This window comes from Nannobrachium achirus (genome assembly GCF_963921795.1).
Source record: "Nannobrachium achirus genome assembly, chromosome: 6".
NCBI lineage: Eukaryota > Metazoa > Chordata > Actinopteri > Myctophiformes > Myctophidae > Nannobrachium > Nannobrachium achirus.
The window spans coordinates 38,084,714-38,103,830 of record NC_137815.1 but is presented as its reverse complement, the minus strand read 5'-3'; the positions used below and the strand labels follow the sequence as shown (position 1 = coordinate 38,103,830).

General features: G+C 42.2%; 1 protein-coding gene across 1 annotated transcript in view; it reads right to left on the bottom strand.

The window, feature by feature from the left end:
• LOC308287082 (uncharacterized protein) overlaps positions 1-14,114 on the bottom strand; it is a gene marked incomplete at both ends in the record, with an annotated part of 48,245 nt that extends 34,131 nt beyond the window's left edge. The window contains 8 exons of the mRNA XM_080728203.1: positions 636-917; positions 1,650-1,791; positions 4,110-4,249; positions 9,480-9,682; positions 9,972-10,110; positions 10,724-10,805; positions 10,908-11,053; positions 13,968-14,114. Coding sequence (XP_080584329.1) covers positions 636-917; positions 1,650-1,791; positions 4,110-4,249; positions 9,480-9,682; positions 9,972-10,110; positions 10,724-10,805; positions 10,908-11,053; positions 13,968-14,114 — 1,281 coding nt within the window. The remainder of the gene's footprint in view (positions 1-635; positions 918-1,649; positions 1,792-4,109; positions 4,250-9,479; positions 9,683-9,971; positions 10,111-10,723; positions 10,806-10,907; positions 11,054-13,967) is intronic.
• Between the last annotated feature and the right edge of the window lie 5,003 nt (positions 14,115-19,117).

The following is a 19,117-nucleotide window of genomic DNA, read 5'->3' as shown; positions in this document are numbered from 1 at the left end:
CTGTCAAGTCTTGTAACTAAAACCTGTATATAGCAGCACTCAATCACTGCGATTTGAGACGTGACGTGAGTTTACAGAATCACTGTACACGATCTGACAACCCTTCCTTCAGCTGTTTGTGTCTGAATAGCCCAAGTAGCTAGCCTACGTAGCTTGCCTACGTTACTATGGTAACCCGACAGTGCAGATCTAAAAGCTCAGAACGCATCGCGGATGCGACGTGTTGTGAGCTTGTAGATCTGCTCCTTTGAAAGCCAGACACGCTGTGCTGTACGGAGAAGTATAACTCGGGCAGTCAGGCTGTGTCGCCCCTCCTTTTGGGAAGATGATTGCAATATTTTGGCTTATCGCCGAACCTTAATTAATAGATACGGGGGTGCGGTAATTACCGCAGTACCGGCGGTAAATGGGAAGACGGTAATCGCGGTAACAAAATGTCCATACCGCCCCAGGCCTAGTTGTGAGGTTGTAGATCTGCCATTTTTAGCTTAAGTACTCAGAATATTGGCGCTAGGGTTCAAGTGGTTAATAAAAAAAAAAAAGGAAAAAAAGTTACTATCACACAAAGATTTGGAGGACCCCCTTTAGTAACTCTGAGGACCCGGGTGAAGACCTCTGTATTAAACCATCCATACCTGGAGGGTTTCAAAGCGAACTTGGTTGCTGACGGGGCTGGCCTGTGCATGGTCGTCCTGGTCAGGGTTTACGTAGAGGCTGAACACCATCTTGAAAGCCTCCACTGTGCGCTCTAGGAAGAAGACCAGCAGAGCGCAGACTTGGCACATCTCCAGGTCATTAGGAAATAAGCCAGCGATGGTCTTGTAGATCAGGGACTTGGTGGGGACATCAGTGGGAAGGCAGGACTGAAGGGCCTTGGTACACAGCTCCACACAAAACTGGTGCCCATCTTTGTCCAACTAAATATTGATAAAACAAGACCGATTGTGAACTTTTAAATATGCAAAAGCTGCAGAATAACACTGATTAAAGTATTCCATTATTGCAAAACTAATTATTGTTAGAATTCTCCCCCATCTGACTCATTATTCAGGCATTTTAAAATATGAAAATTAATTCAAAACTTGTCTTAACTCATCTAGTGCCTTTCGCGTGATGTCACGCGATAAGTACTAGAGTACGTATAGTGCCGAATGCGTGATGTCGCGCGAAAAGTAATATATTACTGTAACGGCGAGTAAAAAATACCTAGTACAATGGCCGACGCTCCGGAGACGAAATCCGCGCTGATTTGTCATCATCACGGCTCCACGAGCACACAATAGTCATCCCATAACATTGAGGTGGACGGCCGATCTCATCTTTAATGTCCATTATCTCAAAACAACACTTTAGAAGCGAAGATGGAGGCAGATGCTCGCTTATAAAACACATGTATAAACGCTCCTATGCAATCCAGCATGGCACCACGTAAACAATGATCGTTTCCGTCGCACTATCCGATGACGTCAGACCGGAAGTACTTCCGGTCTAGACTTCTGGCCTTCAAAATAAGACAATGGCCGTTAATGGGGCCGGGAGGGGGCACTCTGGACCCCCTAATCCGTTAATGTCCTGGGCTCTGGATGAGTTAAGTTGAAGAACAAGCCTGCACAAAAATGTAGCTACTTTCTTACATGAAAAATACTCACCTCTTCCAGAATTACTTTGATGAATGGGAAGATTGAATTGACATTGGTGGCAGTCAGCATCAGCTGTTGGATCTCCTCAAGTAAAACTTGTTTGGGGGTTTGCAACCGCATATGGAGTTTACTCCATATGAAGACTAGATCACTGTAGGACAAAAGACAATTAGACCGTAAAGATTAATTCTATGAGCAGTAACATAACTTTTAGCCTCGCGTAGCTAGGCTTACTCATCTGCGAAGAGAAAAGCCTGGTTACGACCATATGCTGAAACGGCATGCAACGGTGCTACTTCCGCCGGGAGAATTTCACCGGAAGACTGCAAAGCATGACGTAACTTCCGTTAACCGCAGCACTTCCGCCACTTCCGGTGTCTGCAGGTTCATGCCATTTATATCGCCTATTGTGGCCAGGGTGCACACCCTGTCGCCCCGTTTACACCTCTGTGATCGCTGATACCAGGAAACAGCAGAGAAACTACGTATATTCTTATTCCAAATGTCTTATTTGGAAAGAAATTCAGTTGCTTGTCTTTGACATTTATCGCGACCGTCACAGTTTACTATAAGAAACGTCACAGCTTGTCCATGTCCGTCCGGACGTGTACACATTTTTACGGTCTATGGGTTTGTCGCTCTGACATCAGGCTCTGATGTCACCGTGATGTCAGGGGAACCACTCTTAAAAGAATGGGTTTGCCGCTCTGACATCACGCTCTGGCTTCACTGTGATGTCACACTAACAGAATCCCTTTTATGCCCATATATGGAGATATGGAGATCCCCATGTCATCAATATAAATGATGCCCTGTTAGAGAGATCCCTGTGAAGCCAGGGGGAACAAATCCCTTTTATGCCCATATATGGAGATCCCTGATGTCCACATCCCTATGTCCACATCACTTGTCGCCCTGAGGCGTCTTACTAGTTGATATACCTCTCACACAGGGCACAAAAAAGCCACACAAATGCATAATAAAAAATAATTTCCCTGCCTCACTAGAGTGAATATCGTGCTATAAATGTAATTTTGGAGATCACCCAGAGTTTTTTGGAAACAAGGTGTCTGCCTTATACCAAGACAGATGGCACAGACAAGAAAAGTGAAATGAGTAGCAATTAGGGATATATATATATATATATATATATATATATTTTTTTTTTTCTTCTTTTTTTTTTTTCTTTTTTGTATCTGTTACTCTGTCGAGGTGCCAACTTGCGTCAGGTCACACTTGTTGTTTGGTTATGACTTCCGAGATGCCCACATACTGTGCATACATACCCAGAGACAGCCATCATTCCTCTACTTGCTGGCGCTCAAGTAGGGTGATGCACCATAAAGTGAGACCTGATATAAGGCGCAAGTTGGCACCTCGACCTTTGCCAAACATCAGCACTCCCACACTTAAATGGTCAATGGGGTAAAACGTGTAGGATTTGAAATTGATGTTCAATATGCTTAGTATATCCAATACGAAAATCTTATAGCAAACCAGAGGTTTTCAACTGGAGATCCGTGAAGGTAATGTAGGTAAGATGACGAGTCAATTAAAGGAGTAGTTCACCCCCAAAATGACTTTTTTTCTATTGATTAGTCACGCCATGGAGACTAGAGTTCAATATTTTTTGTTTTTTGTCGCATTCCTAAGACAAAAATGTGATAACAATAAATTTACCCCCATTCGTTCCGGATGGGGACCCGTTTCGAAACAGGTCCCCATCCGGAATCAATGGGGGTAAATTTACTCGCATGAGTAATCAATAGAAAAAAAGTCATTTTGGGGGTGAACTACTCCTTTAAGACAGTTACTGGGAAGTAGGAGGTCAAGCAATTCCACAGAAAAGGGAGTGACAGTATAATCTCAAGGGTAAAGTGTCATTATCAGGAAATGTTGCAATTTAATGTTGTGTTTGCTCACTCAGTATATACAGTATCAGTATAGTATCAGTTTAATATGGAAGGTAGGATAAAAAGAAATAGTGTGAACTTGAGCAAAATTATGAAACCTTGCCTAAAGTCTAGGAATGGCCATGTCTAAAACCGTTCTGTGCCAAACAGTGCCATACCATGTACAGATAGCAATGCAACTGGAATTGTTGTGGCATGCCATTGCCCTAAAAGTAATGTGACCTTGTTCCCAGGCTTTGGGAACCATCGTGTTATTTTATAAACTAGTCAAAATCAGGCTTACTGTCATGTCTATGTGTTACAGAGTTTTATAAAACAGACGAGATAAGAATATGCATTTGGGACAAACTTCAGTCTAAGAGAATGATGGAATGAAAATTACAATTCCACACAGCTCGTCTTTAAACTAAAACAGTCGAATCAGTGTAGCTGTTGTTCGATGGTGCGAATTAGCATGTTTACTGTGGATAGGCTTATAGTAATTCAAATGAATTACATTTGAGTGTGACTAGGCCTTTAGTATTATTTGTGGACTGATTTTGACAGTAGAACCTACCACAAATGGTCCATGTCTCCTCTACAAAGCTGCTGGGAGAGGAAGGCTCTGGCGACGGTCAGTACTATTGATTCATCCCTTTCCTCGCTCTCCATATTACAGATGATCTGAACAGCATCCATGCCCTTAAGGTCAGCCACCTGAGTTAGGGAGAAAAAAAAGCTGTTGTGATCACATTATTCAAATACCGTTGGCAAACTGGATAATACAGTACTACAAGTCCTTTGTTCGATCCCTGCTGTGTCTTTCTACACCGTCCTGCATAAATAAAGCACAAGCACTCCAACCATCACTACCATACTCTCTCATACCATTCTGAGTGTGCTGGTAATAAGAACTGCAATAAATACCCATACTAAAAAGGAACACAGAATACAGTAGCTTCACAAGATGCTTGAATTTTCTCTCAGGGGAGGCATTCAGTCAGCATTCCAAACAAGACATGCAATGGACACTGGCTGTGTGGTTTAGGCTGTCGATGTGGGAGCGTGTAGATCAGGTGTAGGCACTAGGCAACCTTAAGCAAGGTTTTAACCGCGGCGGCGGAAAGCGTCTGCTGCCGACCGGGAGCCATCGGCAACTTTTCGGCAAGAGGCGCTTACCATTGATAGGGCTGTCGGAACCCGTCGATCGAGAACCGAACCTGCTCAGTCTTTTGCAATCGGTCGGTAGGATTGAGGCGACTTGATACTCCTGCATAGTGGACATTAGTTTGCTGCAGCTGCAGAAACAAAGCCTAAATAAGCCAGAGACATTTTCCCGTCGCACATTTTAACTAAATACCATATTCACAATCTCAACTCTCAATTTCCTATACTAATCAACTCCAAAGCAACATAGTAAATAGAGCTGAGTGTTGTTTTGGTCAGAGCAGGAAAAAACACTGAACAGAGAAAAGATCTCTGCCTCTGCCCTGCGGTTGCCAGATTATGTGAGTGAAACAAGCGACCAGGTCTATGAAAATAAGCCCAAAAGCAGTGACTAGTTTCACCTATTGAGCGCTATTACATTAGTTATTTTCTAAAAGAATGTTGAAAGCAAGGCCAAATAAGCAACTACGCTTCACTTAAGTTGTCAATTAATGGTCACTAGCCCTTACCCGTTCAAAGATATGAGCTCTGAAATGATGTGCAGTGTGTGGGTTATGGGGTGTGCACTGTGCACACAGTATATGAGGGATGGAAAGTAACTTTAACTGGTGCTTACATGATAATATGTAGGAGCATCAATGTAAGAAATACCCGTTTCGTTTAATGGCTACAGAGATACTGTGTACCGATCTGCATGATTTTTGGACAACATCTATAACAGGGCCAGACAACCCCCCCACCCGCGTGTGCACACACACACACACACACACACACACACACACACACACACACACACACACACACACACACACACACACACACACACACACACACACACACACACACACACACACACACACACACACACACACACACACACACACACACACACACACACACAGCTGGTTAAACATGTTGCCTCATGCTAGATGCAGAATAGATAAGCCTCATGCTAGATGCAGAATAGATAGTAGATACACCATAAAAATGCTAATATACAGCATATGATTTGTGAAAGTGACAAACGGGCTTCACAGTTATGTCAGGTGTGTTCATATGCTTATGGTGATGCGATTTCAGATCAATTGCTCCAGCCATTGAGGAGAAACGCTGTGACAGACACTCAGACACTCAGACAGACAGACACTCACTCAGACATTCCGAAAATTAAATGTTAGATACAAATATTTGCGATTAGTGATTGAATTTGTTTTGGGGATTGAACATTGGAACATATTAGGGATGTCAAAAATGGACCTTTATCAAAATCGATTATTCTATAGCAATAATCGATTATTAATCGATAATCGATTATTATTTTTAATTAAAAAAATAATGTGCAAGTAAACACAAGAGCCATGTTGTACATATGTACAACATGGCTCTTCAGGTAATTTGTAGCCTAACTACCAGTAAGACTCCCTAATCGGGAGATAAGCGACCGTCAGGTCGCAGCGTGATTTTAGGGCAAAATCTGTAGGAGCAGTGTCCAAAAATGTGTTTGAAAAAATCGGCCTGATGGTGGCGCTATATGGGACAGATCCATGTTGATGACATGAGTGTAGACATAGTGTGTACCGATATGTGTGATTTTAGGGCAAAATCTGTAGGAGCAGTGTCCAAAAATGTGTTTTGCAAGAATCGGCCTCATGGTGGCGCTAGAAGAGGGCCATGTGAGAAATGAGGGGTGGGGTCTCCGCGTTGCCTTGGCGGACGAATAGGTACCGGCCCCGGCTCTCCCGGACCCTCCTAGCCTGAGTTACGGCATTTAATGTGAGCTGCAGTGGAGGGGGTCCTCCACTGGGGGCGCCACCACTTTTGCATCCGTTCTGGAGCAGCAGGAGTCGGTGGTCCCCGGGAATTCCCCGTGAGCAGCCCCGTTGGGGTGGTCATTTGGTCATTTTTGCACATTTGGTCATTTTTTACATCTGGGGGTCCCCCAGTCCCTGGAGCTCCGGGGGTCCTTGGAGGTTGTAGTTTGGCAGCCAAGGAGCGTGTGTGCAAAATTTGGCATAGATCGGGGCAACGGTTGCGGAGATATGAGCAGGGCAATAGTGTGACGTGTGAGGTGTGACAGACAGACGGACGGACTGACTGACTGACTCACAGTTTGTGGAGGTTTTGATAATCGCAACTACTCTTCATCTTTCTTTTTAGTGTGTCAGTGTACCGTTTACCTAATCTCTCAAGAACAGATTCTGTGATGCTTACAATACAGAGGGCGCTGTTTTCCCCTTTTCTTTGATGATGGCTACCAAACAATCAAGCCTGAATCAATCACACCTGTGTCTGAGACAGGGGGGGAGGGGAGTGTGTAGCAGGCAGCTGCCACTCTGCTGTGCTCCTTCACTCTACACAGTTTACAGTTGGTGCTGGTGTGAATAATAAATCAATGGCCATTTACTATTATCATTAATACTATTATTAGCCTATATTTTGGTTGAAACTAACTAACTAAGCCAAAAAATAGTATTAAAAAAAATAAAAATAAATCGATTATGAAATATTAAAATTGATTATTGATTAATCGATCGATTAATTGAAAATCGATTAATCGTTTGACATCCCTAGAACATATAAATACATTTTACATTTGTTTGTCTCTTAGGCTTCATAAACTAAAATTGCACAGAATAGATATGAAATTTTTCAACAAATTAATGGAAACAATTCTGATTGTGATTATTATGCTAAATAATTATCTCAAATAACTGCGATCAGGTAATAATTGTGACACGCCTAGCATGATAGAGAAAAGTTGACAATGTTTTCAAATTGCACTTGTAACACAAATCATAATCACACTATTTAGATAATATAGAATGAAGAACTGTGTTGCATGCTTTCCGTCTGTCTACTAGATAAAACTAATGCTGCTCGCGTTATTATCGCACAAACGCATTACCGTATTAATGGCATTAATTTTTGTATTAACGCAAAAAAAGAGGCTTCCGTAGCTCTTGCTGTGTCTCTGTCAACACTATAACAGCCAGCCAGAGCAGAGCTCCGCCCAGCAAGCTAACGGCTGTGTTTGTGTCTACAGACAATGAAGCTGGGCTGAAAGAATGAATGAATTAGGTTGGGATGGTGTGTTATTTATTCAGCATTTGAGCCACGGACCACCATTTGATGAGATTTAAACTCCCAGACCCGAAAAAATAAGAGTTAAAGATCTATAACGGTCCATTTGGTTACCAACTCGCCATCATTTAGCTGAACCCCCTCAAGGACCACTGGTTGAAAAGCACCGTCTTAAATTATGTACAGCAGATGGGGTAATAATTTATAAGATAATTAAATAAATAACATTGCGTTTATAATGTAATGGATACATATAAAAGTATAGTATAACTAAATACATTTGGATGCATCCTGCGCCAAATACAACACATATTATGCAAGTTTGAGCCAATAAAAAATATGTTTTTATTATGCGATTAATCGCGCGATTAACTACACAAATCATGTGATTAATCGCGATTAAAAAATGAAATCGTTGAACAGCATTAATAAAAAACTATACACATCTCTGCTGTCAGGCAGAAAATATTAACTTTTCAGGAAATTAAAAAGAAAAACACAATACTGCCTTATCAAAGTTGGTATGGTGAGTTGGTGACTTTATACATTGTCAGATTAATGTGGATGCACTGTAATTGTTTTGTCCATCTTTGATTAGAATGGCAAAGCCGGATGGAAGAAAGGAAAAAAAAGTTGGAGTTGGGTGGTTTGAACGACGGTTTGGGGATCCCAGTGCTTATTATTTTTCATTGGTTCAATATTTGTAGAACCCACACAGCCATAAATTTCGTTCAATGGCACGGATTTATACCAGTAAGACTCCCTAATCGGGAGATAAGCGACCGTCAGGTCGCAGCGTGATTTTAGGGCAAAATGTGTAGGAGTAGTGTCCAAAAATGTGTTTTAAAGAATCGGCCTGAAGGTGGCACTATATGGGACAGATCCATATTGATGAGATGAGTGTAGACATACTGTGTACCGATTTGCGTGATTTTAGGGCAAAATGTCTAGGAGCAGTGTCCAAAAATGTGTTTAAAAAAATCGGCCTGAAGACGGCGCTATATGGGACAGATCCATGTTGATGACATGAGTGTAGACATACTGTGTACCGATTTGCATGATTTTAGGGCAAAATGTGTAGGAGCAGTGTCCAAAAATGTGTTTTAAAAAAATCGGCCTGATGGTGGCGCTATGAGACAGATCCATGTTGATGACATGAGTGTAGACATACTGTGTACCGATTTGCGTGATTTTAGGGCAAAATCTGTAGGAGCAGTGTCCAAAAATGTGTTTTTAAAAACTCAGCCTGAAGGTGGCGCTATATGGGACAGATCCGTGTTGATGACATGAGTGTAGACATACTGTGTACCGATTTGCATGATTTTAGGGCAAAAATTGTAGGAGCTGTGTCCAAAAATGGGTTTTGCAAGAATCGGCCTCAGGGTGGCACTAGAAGAGGGTCATGTGTGAATTGAAGGGTGGAGGTTGTGATTTGGCAGGCAAGGAGTATGTGTGCAAAATTTGGCATGGATCGGGGCAACGGTTGCGGAGATATGAGCAGGGCAAAAGTGTGATGTGTGATGTGTGACGTGTGACGGACGGACTGACTGACGGACGGAGAGCCGGTGGATGTTTTGGTAGTAAATGCGACCTGACGGTCGCAAAAAGACAAAAAAAATATAGATATTGGTTTTTGCTCGACAGCAACAACATTCATTGTACACATCATTATCCAACCTAGTCACTCGACTCAACCCACCTCTTTGTTCAGACGGTCATGCTGGGAGGTTTTGTGAAGACAGGTGAGGTACACCTGGAGGAAGAAGTGATCTTGCCCTGCTGTAGGATGCTGCGAGCAGCACTTGGCCAGGGCCATAGCCTCAAAGACCATCTCACGGGTCAACAGGTAGCGTACCCGCAGCTCCAACAGCAACGGCAGCTGGGAGCTGATATATCTGTCAACTGCGGGGAGTCAAACAGGAGAGTCTATTTAGTTCCATTATGGAGAGCAACATGGATGTCAGCATCTTTACAACTTGCATAATGTAAATAAATAAAATATGGCACTGCTAGTTGGTAGTGAATGAGAGGATGGAAAGAATATTGAACATTGCCATTTTGTTTTTCCTAAGAACCCACATTTACGATGAAATATCTGCACACATTGAAAATACAACAACATTTAAATAAATATATATGGTTGTTGATGCTTTGTGTGATGGATATAAAAGATGTTTTCGCCATTACAAACCTTCAGTCTGTGGTATTGTGGACAGTGGACTGAGGATGGACTGCAAGGTGGCGTTTGCCCATGGCCCGCCATCCTGTATGCAACTGCTCACCTGGATCAAGTGAACATTCTGATGCCTTACAAGGCACTCGTGACATTCCTGGAAGACAGCAGGGAAGTCATTGATGGTCTAATAATATAATACACAAAATAACTTTTATTCTAATATCAGGTTTTTTTTTTAATCTGAGACAATTGGTCCCAGGAGAGGGAGAGATGTATGCCTGCGAAAAGTTGCAACCAGGCAAATATTACATAATACATTGAACAAGCTCAGAAAAGCCTTGCGAACACATCATTTTTTTTTACAAGACATGTGAAAGACGTGTGAAAAAAAAAATACACAGGAACCAGGGGAAGGCGCAAAACTTATGGAGGTTAACCTGTGGGGAACATAGGGGGCAACAGTCCGCCATTCCGAAACACCGCTATTCCGAAGCAGGGTTAGGGTTAGGTTTAGGTTTAGGGTTAGGGGTAGGGGTAGGGTTAGGGTTAGGGTAAGGGTTAGGGTTAGGGTTAGAAGTCAACGTTCGGAATAGCGGTGTTTCGGAATGGCGGGGTGTAACCACATAGGGTGGACCCCTTATACTTACGGTAAGTAACAAAAAAGATATACTGCAGCAGGGGTGTTGCATTTAAAGGTAAACAATGACAGCTGTTGTCAAAGCCCTTGATAAAAACATGTAAGCAAGTTCAGAAAATAGAAGCCTCACCTGGAACGCAAGAGTGAAGTGTTTCAGTGGCTCCTGATGGAAGTCCTTCTCATCAAAGAACAGCAATAGCTCAAACACACTCCTACAAATGAACAGATATCCCATTAATCTCTATATGGGAAAGAAACAGAATTTATGTTTCCCATTAATAGTCCTAACAAAGACCTCCAACAGCGTTACTTACAAGGCCAGACTGCTGAGCATGGAGCGCACATCATCACAGCCTACTCGAAATAAGTGGGAGCCTCGAACAAAGTAGCAAAGAGCAATCTCAAGGATCTTGAGTCGAGGCAGAGGAGTCTGCTCCTGACATGTGTACTCCTCCACCAGCTAGAGTGAAGAGAAGAGAGACATCAAACAATTAATCGTTAAGATTATTAGAGTAAGGGAACACAGGGGTTGACACCAAGGTCTCAGAGACACTTGCCCGACGGCCAAGTAACAGGTCATGTTCTCCTTGTCCAAAAGGTCATGCCTACTTGCAGGTAAATCGTCCATTTTAAAATGATAGGTAAATTTGTACATTTCTAATTACCGTTTTCTGGGGCTGTCATACCCATTTTTTTGTTATTCCAAACACCTACATAGCTATGAATATGGGTTCACTCACGCTTGTTATTATTTTATATTTGTAAGAGTAGCAACAGTGAAAAATGCACATTATAGGTATTAAACCATTAAACCTGTTAGGTAAACAGTGCTCTTATTTTACATTCCACAGACCAGAAGGCCAAGTTCAGGAAGTTTAGAAAGATATCAAGTGTTTATAAATGTTGTGTCCTCAATCAAACGAGCACTTGCCCGATCGGGCACACCGAACACAATCTCTACCCAGTTAATGTCAAGGCCTGCGAACAGGTTTCATCTTGATTAATTAACATCCACAAAACAAAAGCACTGACAAAAAAACAAAACAAGTTACTCTGTTGGTCACTGCACTCGACACCACGGCAGGAGGCCAGTCGTTTTTGTCTTGCGCACGCAAAGACTAAAACTAAGCTAAGAACTAGTCATTTGCTCTATGAAACCTAATACACATGACAAAATACAACAGGAACACAGAAAACGACCCCCTTGACAGGCTGTCACAAGCCCCCAAACCTGGCACCCCACACTTATCATTAACTCTGGTCCATCAAGAACCCCAGCTCATCTATGATGTCAGATCTCCAATATCAGCCAAAAGAAATTCCCACATTCCGCCGGCCCCCTTTGGATTATCGTTTACTCTTGCAATCACACCCTCTAATGCAGTATTCAACTAATTTCATAACAAGGTCCGTTATTTTTACAGCATTTGAGTTTGATGAGATTTTTGCCTCTCAGATAGGGCTGTCACGATATGACATTTTACATGACGATTAATTGTCACTCAAATAATTGGCGATTAACGATTTAATTGTGTTTTTGTCATTGATAATTACATTTCTGTTTGGCTTTTAGGCTTTGAAGTTGTACATGGTAGATATGACACATAACCTAAATATACAAAGAAATTACTGACATATTTGACAACTTACTACTTAAAAAATAACTTTGATATCTACAAGCTCACAACGCGTTGCGATGCGACGCGTTGCGATGCGACGCGTTGTGAGCTTGTAGATCTGCTATTTCCACTATTTCAGACATTTGTCAACATTCACGATTATGACGACTATTACAAAATAATTGCGATAATGTCAAATAATCACGATTAGACGATTATGTAATAATTGTGACAGCCCTACTCTCAGACCCAAAACGTTTTATATTTTGCTATCTTTGGTTAAGACAGTCCACAATTCTCGCATGCTGTATTGATGTGGTACCATAGGAGAGACAACAGGCAAACGTTGATAAAAATAACAATTCTTCTACATTCTGTAATTGTGTAAACTTCTTGTAAATTAAGTCATGCTGATGCTTAACAATAATTTTACTCTTGAGAGCATATAATGAAACCAAAATATCCATATTTGGTCCATCATTTAGCTGGGGACCACCCGGAACCCTCTCTAAGACCACTGGTGGTCTTCAGACCACTGATTGAAAACCACTGCTAGTCTAATGCACCAGTTTGTCATAAGTTTCAACCACTCTGTAAATTCGGGTATAATAATGCATCTTCCAGTTACATAGAATAAGCATGGCAGCTACAGTAAAAACCCGTTACTGTTAATCCCATCTCTGCTTTATTAAGAACAGCTTCCATCTCATAAAATGGGATATTTGTCACTGGGCGAGATCCCAAATAGTTTGAAAATGTACCTTTAATAAAATTATACATCTACGCAGTAAATGCTGACACTGTAAATATTTTGTATTTATGATTTGACTGGTTTTAGTTTTTTTGCATCGTTCGTCTCTATGAATTGTGTACAAAAGGACGGTGAGGACCTCAAATGTAAACAAGCCCAAGTGCTTTCTTGGGTTTAAATCCTATTAGTAGACCCGACGTGTATCATTGAGAACTGTACTGTCCTGTGCTTTTCCTATGCGAACTGCTAATAAAGTATTCAATCAATTTTAGTTGCTTGCTAGCGACTAGGTTTGCGTGGTGGTGGGTGAAAATTGCTTTTTCGTATTGTGTGATTTGCAAACAACAGTTTCAAATAGTTATCGGCTTTTTTTTGTAAGGCCTCGTTTTATACATTTGTTTTTATCTAATGTAACGTTTTAATATAATAACCTTAACCCTACCCGCCCAGAAACGTCACGTTTGTTTGTGGTACAAAATACAAATAAAATGCTAAGCTAACCACTGAACTGATCCATTCCAGGCTCATGTTGGGCTAGCTAGCTAAACACCAAACAGCTAGCTTTAGCGGTTCATTACAGTACATTTAGGACAGTAACTAAAGATGGTCAATTAACAACACGAAACACAAAAAAAATCACCACTGACACCAGTTCGGGTACATATTCAACGTTCATTTGGTTATTGTTGTTCTAAAACACCACACATACACAGGACAGCTCATCAGTGAAAGAGTAAACGACCAAATGAGTATAGTTGACGTCGCACGAGCGTGTGGCTCAATAGAAGATGATGTACGCTCAAACCATGGAAAAATACCTTTTCAGCTGAAAAAGTTGAAAGAAGTAAGTACGCATTTTATTTATTTGACAAGCACGGGGGGGGGGGCAAACGGTTTAGTACACTAACGGTTAACGTTAGCTGCTGGGGGAGGGGCAATTTGCTAGCTAGGGTCTTTCTCGTTGTTATTGTTATACATGCTCTCTCTCTCTCTCTCTATCTTACCTTGCTGAAGTCCGAACAGAAGGTTTTACCACGGTCCTCCTGCAGCGCGTCGATGGTCGACGACGAGCTCTTTTTAAAGGATATGAACAAACTCTGCAGTTGTTTCTCAAAGCCCTCCAAGTCGAGCGCACAGCCCCCGTCCGCCATACTGCCCGTGTAGTGGTGCGCGTACTAGCCAGCCAGCTGCTCTCTTTCTCTAGTGCTGTTGGTAACGGAAGCCGTGCACTGCGCACGCACTGCGTCCCAAGATCAACCCCTGACTTCTGTGACGTAGATGAGTGGTGGTCGCCACCGCCCCTTTAGGAGACCAGAAGTAGGTCTGAGAAATGAATGGGTTGGGGGCGGGGCGGGAGGCAGCATTGGCAACCACCTAAAGCCTGGTGGGCGAGGTTAGCAACCACCAGAGGCAGAGCAGTATCTGACCAGAGGCAACCGTCCTGGGGGGCGTGGCTGTGTCATCGGATATCTTCTTAAATTAATTATGATCTTTGCTGCTCTGTCTTTGCTGCGTCGAGGTCGAGAGAAGAGAGGTGATTGGATAAAGCGTTCTTCTTCTTTGGTGTTTTTATGGCGGTCAGCACCCCCAGAATAGATGTTAGATCCACTTTGAGAATGAGAAACACAGATAGTCTGACAACTTTCTTTGTCACATCCCTCACTTGATTGCAGGATTGCAGTAGAAGAAACAGGAATAGGAAGGCACAGTCAAATCAAATTAAACAAAATCCTGCAAGCAACCATGTGTGCATGTACTTGCCTACATGACTGGATCCAATTGGAAATAATGTTCTGTTTTATAAAAGTAAAAGTTTTATATTTCTTCAAGTAAAAAGTAGGTGAATTCTATGTGAGCCTAGTGACAGTGAACACAAGATTTCTGGTGTTGATTGGTCCAGTGGTTTGCGACGAGATTGGCTCCGCACAGACTGGACATCCAAGTCCCATTGACTTTTGATTTAAAAAAGTAAAAGTTAAATACTTCAAAAAGTATCGAATCTATGTAAAGTTAACAATACATTTGCTGATGCACATCATCAGTGTTGTTTCCTGGAGTCACTGGGTGTTTCGGGTCTTGCAACAGACACTCTCCTCCAGGTGACCCGAATGACCAGAGCCATCTGGAGGCCTTTTCTGCTGCATCCACGTTGTTGCCTGCTCTTCTTCGGTTGGCTGTTATGCCCAGTGTGCCATAGGCTTTCCTCAGGAGTGACTGGTAAATCCCCGTCTGCCCACCTCCACTGGCATACACCTGGTCCTCCACCCCTTCGTCCGACACCAGCTCCTCTTATCCCAGGGAACCGTCAGCTCCAGCGAGAAGAGTTGTTTCGTGGCGGTGGCCTCTGAGGCTAAGGTCAGGTCTCAATCTGGAAAAAAAGTGCGGGATTCTACATGAGCCGAAGTGTGCGCGATAATTCCAGTTATCGGTCCAGTGTGGTTTGCAATATTAACACCAGACAGACAGACAACAAATAGAAAGGCTGTAGAAGGCTTGCCAACATAAAAACAAAATGTACGTGTTGTGGATATTCTGCTATTTTTATTATTATTTAAAATAGAATAGTAATAAAAAAAATTGCACCCAGTGTGAAGTGATCGGTGCTGAGTTAATTAGGAGCGGTTATATATTGTGATGTCAAGTGATGCATGACCAAAAGCTTCACTTTTCTGTACAAAGGTTAACAAAAAAGCAAGTTCACTTTGCTGGCAAAAAAAAATCTCAGAACCACAACAATATTGTGATGCCTAATTGCCTATAGCAACCAAACTAATACTAACATTGATTTTGTTGTGGATACTCTGGCTGATACCAACAGTAGGCCTAAGCCTCTCTGGCCTACTGACCTACTACTATTCTAAAGAAAAGGGGATGGGCTCCAGTGAGGGTTGTAACATCCAGGGCGAGGTGGAGGGTGTATTTTCTGTGCATGTTATAGTCAGAAGTATGGCCATCTTTTAGACCACTGGTTCTCAATGTCGGGGTCAGGTTCTGTAACTCAGAGAGCGTACACCCTCCGAGTTAAATAAACACTAAATATTTCACAGATATTGGGGTAGATTGGGGTCCACAAGGTTGTGAATAACTGTCGTAGTCCAATGGTTTTCAACATCATGTCCGGGGACCGCTAAGGGCCCAACTCCAAATGGACGCTAACGTGCCTGTAACTCACAGAGTGTGTGCTGATGATTTTACAGTGGAGATGAGGGTCCCATGCAGAGATTATAGATGTTCACAAGGGTCCTTGAAAAGAAAATCACTCTAGTCTGCATGCCTCTACTCTAAGCTGCATGCAGTACAAGATGTAGAATGGATTTAGTCCTGACAATATAGTCGGAGAGGGTGTGGCCATCTTCCAGTTGCTTCCCAGCAAAGATGAGCACGCTAGGGAGGGTTTTCACAAAGATCAGCTGTCTCTCTTCTCTATAAATAAGTGGTTATCAACGTCGCGTCCAGGGACCCCAGGGCATCTTGAGGGGGTTTTGGGCGGTGGTGCTCTGCTAACTGATTGATAGTTAGGAACCAAATGGACCCTTAAAGGTCTATAACTCTGAGTGGACAAATGGAACCTAATGGACCGTAAGGTCCCAGAGATAAAATATTTTCACGTGGGGGTTCTTGGCCAAATGCATATCAAACTGGGGGACCTTGAAACAAAAAAGGTTGAGAATCACTTAGTCCATATTATCGTCAAAGTCGATATATGTTTCGAATTGTAGGTTTTCTAATTAAAATGTATTGTTGAGTCAGACTAAATAGAGAAACTCTCATAGATTCCATTATTATGGGCTGTTCATAGCCTTAACATGTCTTACTGATCTATAAAGGACCAGGACTTAATACCCCTCATCTCTTTGAGGTACACTCTAAAGGTACCGTCCATCATTGAGTGCATAGCCATCCATAGCTCATCATCGGTAGAGAAGGACACCATGTCACCGTCTGCGTCAATGTAGAACATCGCAAAGATAATCTGGTCTTTCAGGTTGGAGAAAACACCAATAATTCTTCTCCTCAGTTCCTCGCAGCATCTGACATAATCTTTCTCGACAATAAAACGACGAATTTCCCTTTTCTTGCCGTCTGGCCCGAGGAGATAAGCTTTCACGTTTATGTCCATGATATATGCTATTAAATATTTCTTGCTTTAATGATCAGTACTGTGTAAGTGAACATAATAAAGACTGACCGAGCTGGCATCTGACATCACACATAACACTAACAATGCCAATTTGCGCAGGCATATCCTGAATGTGGCATTGCATGCCCAGGTTGCTTGTTGGTCCGGTGTGAAAAATATACTAGTGAAAGATATCAGTTGAAGTCTTGGGTTTAAATGGGTATCACTTTGATTCTTGAAGCAGCACGATTGGTCTTCAACCAGCCAAAATGTTCACATGTTTCCCCCCTTCTCCGCTCCCTCCATTGGCTCCCTTGCTGCCCGCACCGAATACAAAACAAAAACACTGATGCTGTCCTTCAAAGACACCAAAGGTATGGCACCTCCATACCCTGATTGAACCCTACAACCCCACCTGTGAACTAAGGTCAGCTAACACAGGGATGCAGACAGAACCTTCTCTAAAAACCCCAGGACAACAATCCTCTAGCCCTAGACTCTTCACCCTCCTGGCCCCCAAACTGTGGAATAAACTCCCAGTTGCACTTAGAATTGCAGCTTCCGCCGTGGTCTGAAGACTCATCTATTTAGACTCCACCTTAGCCCATAGCACTTACCGTAGCACTTGCCTACCCTCAATAACCAATAATGTAATTTACATCGCATTTTAAATTGTTATTATGTTATAATTTGTTATGAAGTTTTTACTGAATAGTTGCTTGGTCTACATGTTTTCTTAGATTTGCCTATTTCTTTCCTTTTGATGTATTGATGATGATGTACTGATGTATTACCTTGCTTATTGTAAATCGCACTGGATTAAGAGCGTCTGCTAAATGCTTAAATTGTAATTCTTATAATATATTCTAATAGCAAGTTATTAACCATCAAATGCAGTCTAATTAACCCCATATTTCTTTTTTCTGTTTTTTGTTTTATTCATCCTTTGTAACGAGCATAATGACACCAACATTTTCCCCCTAGTTTTTGAACGCGCCAGGTAGGAAATGCATAGACTGCGTTCTAACTAAATTCTAATTCATCACTGGTAAAAGATATTGTGATGCTTTCCTGTCCGTCAGGTCTGTTGGAATGTCAGGTAACCCATTTGAGTGGCAAAATATTAAGATAACAAAGAAATAATGATAGTGATAATTGATAAGAGACAACATACATATGGAAAAGTGGGCAAAATAGCCATATGTGTGTTGTATGCATATCTAGCAATATTACTGGAACCATTTTGCCACCTAGTGTTGGGTGGAAAGCAAAAATCACACCTCACATCAAGTGAGTGGTCAGTGGTGCTGATGATGATGATAGACCACATGATGTCTCATCGTTATATTGTCCAATCAGAAAAGGGACATACGGATACGTAATAAGTATTTTAGGGGGTGTTGATTTTGCATGGACATACACACATACGTGGACATGCATTGTAGAGGTTAGTACCTAAAAAGATCGCACCTGTGCGCATGGTATCAAACACAACAAACGTACATATCTCCTTGTATTTGCCGTCCTGTCCGCAACGTCAGTCAGAGATCCGTGCTCATACACAGTTTCCATAAATTGAGAGCCATGCTCCCATGCACAAATCCGTGCTTACACACACAAAGCCAGACATAGGAGCAGTTTGGGGAATAATAGCCTTGTCCTCTTTCTGGGTCATGGCACCAATGTAAAGTCTGAGATTCTAACACAGGTCTCCCACGTGGAAAGGAACATTAGAACTAGACATCTTAAGCACCCACCTGGAAAAAGAAAAGCGGTAAGCCCAAAGAGACATGGAGACAACAGACAATTTGTAGAGAAAGAAATGAAAGAGCTTGGCCGGACCTTGGGCCAAATGCAGCATTGGGTAAAAGACAGACAGCATTGGCCTCAGTTGGTGAAGACCTTATAAAGTAAGCATGTCGGAGAGGTTTATTGTCGGTAGAAGGGTGCGGGAGTCTATCCGTTTCACAACTCGCTAGACCCCTGGGAGATGGATTGCTGAGGTGGAGCGCAACACCTACCGTCAGCTCCCAG